The sequence below is a fragment of the Panthera tigris genome, chromosome E3, assembly GCF_018350195.1.
Source record: "Panthera tigris isolate Pti1 chromosome E3, P.tigris_Pti1_mat1.1, whole genome shotgun sequence".
Classification (NCBI taxonomy): domain Eukaryota; kingdom Metazoa; phylum Chordata; class Mammalia; order Carnivora; family Felidae; genus Panthera; species Panthera tigris.
The window spans coordinates 7,066,348-7,075,633 of NC_056675.1; the positions used below are offsets into that span (position 1 = coordinate 7,066,348).

At 38.0% G+C, this 9,286-nt stretch overlaps 1 protein-coding gene across 1 annotated transcript; it reads right to left on the reverse strand.

The window, feature by feature from the left end:
- Positions 1–5,779: 5,779 nt before the first annotated feature.
- On the reverse strand, positions 5,780–6,739 carry LOC102959245 (olfactory receptor 2AE1). The gene has a single exon (XM_007074029.1). It carries the CDS (start codon positions 6,737–6,739, stop codon positions 5,780–5,782), a length of 960 nt encoding a protein of 319 aa, XP_007074091.1.
- Between the last annotated feature and the right edge of the window lie 2,547 nt (positions 6,740–9,286).

The following is a 9,286-nucleotide window of genomic DNA, read 5'->3' on the forward strand; positions in this document are numbered from 1 at the left end:
TCACTGTGGCTATTTCCACCATTTTGGTAAACCATCACTGTAGTTCTGGCTTTCAAGATCACAACACCAGGGAGAAATGTGAGGCAGTAGTTACTATCTGGGGCACCTGATTCTATCATCCCCATCTGCTTGGTGATTCAAGTGACTTTCTGTGTAGTCTGGTTGGGAACCTCTCCCCCTTTCGTTGACCTAGGTGCACAGTCGAAGCCTACCTTCCCTATTGTGTGCACTAGGGCTCTATCATTATGTTCTACTTTTCCTTAGGTTATTTGGGTTCCTTGGCCCTTGCAAGCTTCACCTTGATTTTCCTGGCCAGGAGGCTGCCTGACATTTTCAATGAAGCCAACTTCCTGACATTCAGCATGTTGGTGTTCTGTAGTGTCTGGATCACATTCCGCCCTGTGTATAATAGCACCAAAGGGAAGGTGATGGCAGCCATGGAGATCTTTTCTATCTTGGCTCCCATTGCTGGGTTACTAGGATGCATCTTTGCCCCAAAATGCCATAATATTCTTCTAAAACTAGATAGGAATACCTTGCCAGAATTAAGGGGTAAAAACAAACTCTAGGGGAACACAAATTTTCTAAGGCTCTACTTCATGGACTTCATAAAACATTTAGAAAGGTCGAAAATTAAGCAATACTATAGAGTCCTCTCCCCACACCTTGCCATGGATACATAAATGTTCTAACATCATTTTCCCCTGATTTGAGACACTGTGGTTGTTACAAACTAAATTTCTGTATATAAATCTGTGTGTTTTGGGTTCACTATTCTTTCACTGATTCTTTCCCTGAATGAATACCACACTAATTTCTGGATTTCATAGCATGTTCTGACAGCTGATAGCACCTGCTCTTCATTGTTGCTCTTTTTTAGTTATTTTGTGCTTATTCTTGCAGATTTTCTCTTTGACCTAACTTTTTGATTTGTCTTGCCAAATTTCACAATGCATACTAAGAAATTTAGATTATAATAATTTTTAATTTAAAGATTACTTTGTAAAGAACTGACCCCTTTGCAATAAAGTTTCCCACGTAGGAATGTGCTTTATCTCCATTTTCATTTTCATTTTATTTATTAATGTTTTGTTATATTTTTTGACCTGTTCTTTGAGCTAAGTAATGTATTGTTTTTTGTACATTTCTTGAGCTTACTTGTTGGTTCCAATTAATTGTAAGTTGATTCTCTTGGATGTCTGTGGTATGAAAATTAATATAATAAAATGTTTCTGCTCGTTTTATTATTTCTTATTATATTGGCAAGATTATATAATGCTTAATAGTAGTAGCAGTTATGGGCTTTGTATTGTTCTTGGCTTTAGTGGGAATGTTTCTGATATTTTTTAGATTAAAATTTACATTGTGGTAGGTTTTAGAATCATACTTTTTAAAATCCAAATAAATATTTCATTAATGATGAAAGTGCTCTGTATTCAACCTAACCTATTTTTTTACATAATTTTTAAAAATTATATGGAAATGCACATAACAGAATTTACTACCTTAACCATTTTTAAATGTTCAGTTCAATGGTGTTAAGTATTTTCATATTGTGTGCCATGTATCTCCATAATTAATGGACATAATGCCGGCCAGGTCCAACCATGTTGCTGCAAATGGCAGGGTTTCCTTCTTTTTATGGCTGAATACTATTCCATTGTGTGTGTGTGTGTGTGTGTGTGTGTGTGTGTGTGTACGTGTGTACATTTTCTTGATCCATTAATCCATAGATGGACTTTTAGGTTTTTTCTATGTCTTGGCTATTATAAATAATCTGCAATGAACATGGGGATACAGATATCTTTTTGTGATAGTGATTTCACTTCCTTTGGATATATACCCAGAAGTGGAATTGCTGGATTATATTGTAGTTCTATTTTTAAGTTTTTTAGGAACCTCCATACTGTTTTCAATTGTAGCTATACCACTTTACGTTCCCACCAACAGTGCACAAGTGTTCCCTTTTCTCATTTTCTCCACATCCTCACCAGCACTTATCTCTTGTCTTTTTGGTAACAGCCGTTGTAACAGTATGAGAGAGTATCTCATTGTGGTTTTGATTTGTGTTTACCTGATGCTTAAGGATGTTGAGTACCTTTTCATGTACCTGTTGGTCATTCATATATCTTCTTTGGAAACTGTTTAGTTCTTCTGCCCATTTTTATTTTTATTTATTTTTTTAACTTACATCCAAGTTAGTTAGCATATAGTGCAACAATGATTTCAGGAGTAGATTCACTAATGCCCCGTACCCATTTAGCCCATCCCCCCTCCCACAACCCTCCTCTGCCCATTTTTAAATCAGATTGTTTTCTTGCTATTGACTTACATGAGTTCCTTACAAATTTTGGATGTTAACCTCTTATCAGATATATGATTTCCAAATATTTCCTCCCACTCTGTAGGTTGCCTTTTCATTTTGTTGATAATTTTCCTTGCTGTGCAGAAGTTTTCTGCTTTAATATAGTCCCACTTGTTTGTTTTGCTTCTGTTGCCTTTACTTTGTTACCAAATCCAAAAACCCATTACCAAAACTGATGTCAAGGAGACCACCCCCTATGTTTTCTTCTAATAGTTTTATGGTTTCAGGTCTGACTTCCAAGTCTTTAATCCAATTTGTGTTGATTTTTTTCCTAATCATATCCCTAATGATTAGTGATGTTGAGCATCTTTTCATGTGCTTATTGTCTATTTGCATAACTTGCTTGGAGAAATGTCTATCCAAGTCCTTTACTCATTTTTTAATCTGGTTATTTTGTTGTTGTTGTTGTTGTTGTTGTTGTTGTTGTTGTTGTTGAGTTGTAGTCATTCTTTATACATTCTGAATATTAACTCCCTTCAGATGTATGGTTTATAAATATTTTCTCTTATTTCATAGGTTGACTTTTCACTCTGTTGATTGTGTCCTTAGGTGAATAGAAGTTTTAAATTTTGGTGTAGTCCCATTTACCTATGTTTACTTTTGTTGTTTGTGCTTCTTGTGTCATATCCAAAATATCATTGGTAAATCCAATGCCATGAAGCTTTCCCCCTATGTCTATTCTACGAGTTTTATAATTTTAACTCTTAGATTAGGTTTTTGATACATTTTTAGTTAATTTTTGTATATGGTGTAACTTAAAGGTCCAACTTCATTCTGATTACAATAGCAATCAAAAATAATACTTCAGAATGGACTTAAACAAGAAAATGAAAGATTTGTACACTGAAAAATATAAACCACTCCTGAAAGAAATTAAAAAGACAAATAAATAAAAAGATACCTTGTGTTCATGAATTTGAAGACTTGATATTTTAAGACATCCATATTACCCAAAGTGATCTACAGAGTCAATGCCATCGCTATCAAAATCCTAATGACATTTTTTTTCAGAAATAGAAAAATCTATCCTAAAATTCATATGGAATCAAGGGACCCCAAATAGCCAAAACAATCCTGAAAAGGAATAAAACTGGAGAAATCACACTTCCTGATTTCAAAAGTTACTACAAAGTTATAGTTATCACAAAAGTGTGATACTGGCATAAAGATAGACATATAGACCAATGGGACAGAATACAGAGCACAAGAAGCAACCCTCAGATACATGGCCAAATGATTTTCAACAAGGATGCCAAGATCCTTCAATGGTGAAAAGACAGTCTTTTCAATAAGTGATGCCAGGAAAACTGGATATTCACATGCAAAAGAATGAAGTTGAACCTTTACCTTACACCATATACAAAATTTAACTGAAAATGTATCAAAATTCTAATGTAAGACTTAAGACAATAAACATAAGGGGAAAGCTTCATGATATTTGCCAATAATTTCTTGGATATGACACCCAAAGCACATGCAACAAAGGTAAAAATAGGTAAGTTGGAATACCTCAAAATTTAAAACTTCTGTTCATCAAAGGACACAATTAACAGAGTGAAAATGCAACCTATGGAATGAGAGAAAATATTTATAAGCCACATATCTGAAAAGGGGTTAATATCTGGAATATATAAAGTGATGATAATAATGTAGTGTTAAATCTCTTCTCAAGGGGAGCCTATATAAAACTATGTTATTTACTTTTGACAGGTGCTAGCATTGCATGAATACCCTCCATAGAGTTGGCCTAAATTGTTTCATTCCCAAATAATCTTATAGCATCCCTGACAAGGCCATAGTTGTATGTGTAGAAAGAGAGGTAGCAGAACAACCACCTCTATCTAATTGGGATTGTGAACTCACTGTTTGTGCAAAACACTTGAGCCTTCAGAAACAACCCAGGCACAGTTTCTATAAAAATCAATTCCACTTGGGGTGCCTGGGTGGCTCAGTCGGTTAAGCATCCAACTCTTGGTTTCAGCTCAGGTCATGATCTCATGGATCGTGAGTTCGAGCCCCATGTCAGGCTCTGCACTGACAGTACAGAAACTGCTTGAGATCCTCTCTCTCTCTCTCTCTCTCTCTCTCTCTCTCTCTCTCTCTCTGCCTCTTCCCTGCTCTTTCTTTCTCTCAAAATAAATAAACTTAAAAAAATCATTTCCACTTGATACTGGAATGTTACAAGGTAAATCCAGTCTTAGGGCTAGATGGATAAGAAGGCACCCAACTGGTGGCTCATCTTATAGAATGCCAAAAAGCTGTTTCTGAAAAGGAAAATACTTTCTTGTGAAAAAAAGGCATAACTTTGCTCTCAAAGTGTTATTCTTCTTGAAGATGGTCCCAGGGCTTCACGACTTTTTTCAACTAATAAGGAAGTAAGATATAGAAATTTTCCTCACTTTGGAATCCCTCAGATCATTAGATCTCAGAAAAATTCACTGAGATGTCAGATCTCTTTGCATTTGCATGGGATTAACATCTGGCTGTCTGAAACAAATGAGTCTTGCCAAGCCATCTACTGTATTATTCATTTTTATAATCTCTTCCCCTTTCTGAGTTAAATATCATTAATGTCATGTGAGATAGTTAAAACAATCTACATTCTTTTCATTTATTAATTTATGCAACAAATAGCTGTTGCACACTTACTTCATGTCAGGCTCTTTTCTTGGCTCTACTGAGACAATAGTAAACAAAGTAAAGTCCTTGCCCTCGGTTTCTCATGTTCTAGTAAGACAAACAATAAGTATAATATAATATAATATGCAAAATTATGCAAAATAGTATTATAAAGTTGAAGCAGGGGACAGAGGATGCAGACTGCTGTTTTAGATATGGTAGTCAGGGAAGCACATTTTGGCAAGGCTACATTTTTAAAGAAATCAAAAGGAAATGAGGGAGCGTCTAGTAATTTCAAGAGTTGATCTTGGATTTCTTAGCCTCCAGAACAATGAGAAAATAAAATGCTTGTTGTCTAAGCTGCCTAGTGTATGATATTTTTGTTATAGCAGCCCAAATGGGCCAACATAGTGCTCTACAGTGCTTAGGTGCCTGAGACCACAAGAATACTGGAATTATATGCTAACCACTTGATTTTGGCAATAGTCATCAGGTATCTGGAGCCTTGAAAAGTCTTAGAGGTTTACACAGATCGGCTAAGGAGTTTATCCCATTCCACTCTCTTTTTTTTTTAACATTTTATTTATATTTTAAAGCTTATTTATTTATTTTGAGAGAAAGTGTGAGAAAGAGCAAGAAGGGAAAAGGATAGAAAGAATCCCAAGCAGGGTCTGTGCTCTCTGCCCCAACACAGGGCTCAATCTCATGAACCGTGAGTTCATGACCTGAACTGAAATCAAGAGTCAGAGGCTTAACTGACTGAGCCTTCCAGCACCCCCCATTCCACTCTTATACTCAGGATAACTGCAATTGCCATCTCTGAGTGAGAATCTCCCTCCCCATCACTCCTCTCAGAGCCTTGGCTACATCCTTATTCCGGAGAGTATAAATCAAAGGATTCAGGGTAGGAGTAATGATGCTATAGAACACAGAACCAACTTTGTCTTGCAGTGGAGTTCTCTGGGACCTGGGCCTCATATATGAGAAGACGCAGGCACCAAACCAAAAGGAAACCACAATGAGGTGAGAGCTACAAGTGGCAAAAGCATTTCTCTTACTCCCAGCTGAACGCATCTGAATGACACTGTGGAGAATGAAGGCATACGATGTAGAAATGAAGAGGGTGGGGAGGAGGAGAAGTACAATGCTGATGATGTACACTATGGTCTCATATACAGTGATGTCTCCACACACCAACTTCAAAATAGCTGGAAACTCACAATAGAAGTGGTGGATTTTTCGAGACCCACAGAAAGGTAAGTGCATCGAGATCACTGTGTGAATTAGAGAGTTTATGGATGCTCCCAACCACGACATGACCACCATCATCAGTCCCACCTTTCTGTTCATGAGAACAGTATAGCGAAGTGGATGACAGATGGCAACATAGCGGTCATAAGACATGAGAGCTAAGAGAAGACACTCAGCACCACCCAGAGACAAATACAGGAAGTGCTGGGTTGCACAGCCCACAAAGGAGATGGTCTTCTTGCCAGATAGGTAGTTGGTAGCCATCTTGGGGATGGTTGTGGAGACATGCATCAGATCCATGAGGGAGAGCTGGCTGAGTAGGAAGTACATGGGTGTATGAAGCCGAGCATCAGCACAGATGAGGAGAATAGTGAGCATGTTGCCACTCACCGCAATAAGGAAGACCACTATGGTTAAAGAGAAAAGGAAAAGATGGGTGAGAGAGTCATCAAAGAGCCCTTCAAGGATGAAGTCTGCCAGAGAGGTCTGATTCCTCTGCCACATGTCCCCTTTCTCAATCCTGGGGAAAGAGGAAAGAGATGAGTGTGATATCAGAAATACCGGGGTTCAGCACACCTGACAGTAAGCACCTTTTAATCTAGCAAAGAATTTGAGAAGAGAATTTTTTTCTATTTCTGATTATTCAACAGCTCTAATTATTGAAATAAACTTTTAGAAAAAGAACTCAAATCTCTCTTCACAAACGTGATTAACTCTGAAAATCCAGAATATCTACATTCTGTTAAGTGCCATTCTTCAAAACAGAGTCTCTCCTCATTAAGGAAGAAGTGTGTGTATGTGTGTGTGTGTGTGTGTGTGTGTATACACATAAGGAAGAAATATATATATATACACATACATGTGTATATACACATATATTTTTATACACATATATGATGTATATTTTATATATTTTATATACCTCATATACGTGTATTTTTATACACATTATATATGTGTATATCTTTACACACATATGCTTTTATATGTGTATATATACTTTATGTGCACTAAATTTTATATACTTTATATAGATACTTATGAGCATGTGTACTTTTTTATAAGTATAAATATAAACATATACATTTAGTGGATTGTACAAAAATTTGGCCTTACACAGTTGTGAAAGCTGGTTAAGCTGTCTATATAAGGTTGTCACCTTTGTGTCTGATCGTGGAACTTGAGGTCTGTAGGGCAAGTGGTAAGGAAGGGAAAATGGATGTAAAGGGTGGTAGATCAAGGGCAGACTGGAATATACAAGCCTGAGCTACAACCGCACAAGGGCAGACTGAAACCCATGTCCGTTCTTGTTGTCTCTGGAATTGGGGGATGTGGTTAATTGGAAGAAGCAGGGGCTCTTCCTAATGAGGCTAAACATGCACACCTGGCCCAGAAATCAGAGAGGATAAGTTAGGAGGATCCAGGGAAACATAGAGCAATCACGGGCCCAACAGCTGCTTTCACACCAATGAGATTAAGTCAGCAGATCAGCAACCACATATGTAAACTACAAAATGGCTACTTCCTTTATGCCCTCTAAATCTCCCTTAGAATCTCTCCTATGGCCCATCTTCACCAGAAAAGCACAAAAATGGGAATTCTGGGAAGTATAATTCACCCTAGCAAAGAGGACATATTACAAAACCACCAGAGCCCACCCTCTGTTGGCTGGACATTCATACACATTTCCTTAAAGCCAATGAACACAACAAAGTCATTCTTCTTCCTAACATAACTATCCTGCATACAACTAAAAATGTGCAAAATATTTGTATAAAAATAGGGAAGAAATACCCATTACTATCGTCCACAAAATAAGTCATCCTATCCAAGCACCAATGCATTCTGTGGACCACAGTTAGCACTTTCAGTCACTCCTGTTCATGTCAATGGACTCACAAGCAAAGTAGCCATGGCAACAGGGATGGTGGTTATGCATGGGCTCAGCAACATGGACCTCTACTCACCGAAGCTGGTCTAGCTACAACCACTGCTGGGTGCCCAGTCGGCCAACAGCAGAGACCAACACGGAGTCTCTGATAAGGCAGCATTCACCAAAGGAATCAGCCAGCTACCTGGTGGCACACTGATTATGTTGGGCTGCTTCCAATGCAGAAGGGACAATACTGTGTTCTTACTGGAATAGACACTTACTCTGGATATGGTTTCACCTTTCTTGCCTATAGTGCTACCGGCACAACTACCACCTGCAGACTTATAGAATACTTTATTCAACATGATGGTATTCCAAGAAGCATGGCTTCTGAATAAGAAATTCATTTCACAATAAATGAAGTGTGGGATTGGGGCCATGCTCATGGAATCTACTGGACTTACCACAGTTTCCACCATCCTCAAACAACTGGCTTGATAGAATGGTAGAACAACAGCCTTTTGAAAATTCAGTAACAACACAATGGAGCGATGTCCTCCAGAATGTGGTATGTGCTCTAAGTCTGCATCCAGCTTAGAGTGCTGTTTCTCCTATTGCAAGGGTTCACTGGACCAGGAATCAAGAGGTAGAAATGGGAGTGAGTCCTCTCACTATAATGTCTGTAACTGTTGTCCCCCAGCAAAATTCTTGCTTCCTGTCCTTGCACTTTTAGACTTTGCTGGTTTAGAGGTCTTAGTTCCAAGGGGAAGAATTCTTCCACCAGGTGACACAACAATGATTCCATTTACTCAGAGTTGAGACTGTCACCCTGCCACTTTGGGATCCTCATATCACTGAATCAACAAGCAAAGGAGGTTACTCTACTGGCTTGGTGTGATTGATCCTGACTAGCAAGGAAAAACTGAGTTGCTACTGTACCATGGGGATAAGAAGGAGCACATCAGGGATGTAGGATATTTTCTATGGTGTCTCTCTATACTCAAATGTCCTGTGATAACAGTCAGTGGAAAACTACAACAACCCAATTCAGACAGGACTGCTAATGGCCCAGATCCTTCAAGAATGAAGGTTTGGGTCACTCCACAGGCAAGGAAAAATGACCCTGTGGAAAAAGGAAATATGGAATGGGTAGTGAAAGAAATAGTTATAAACACCAG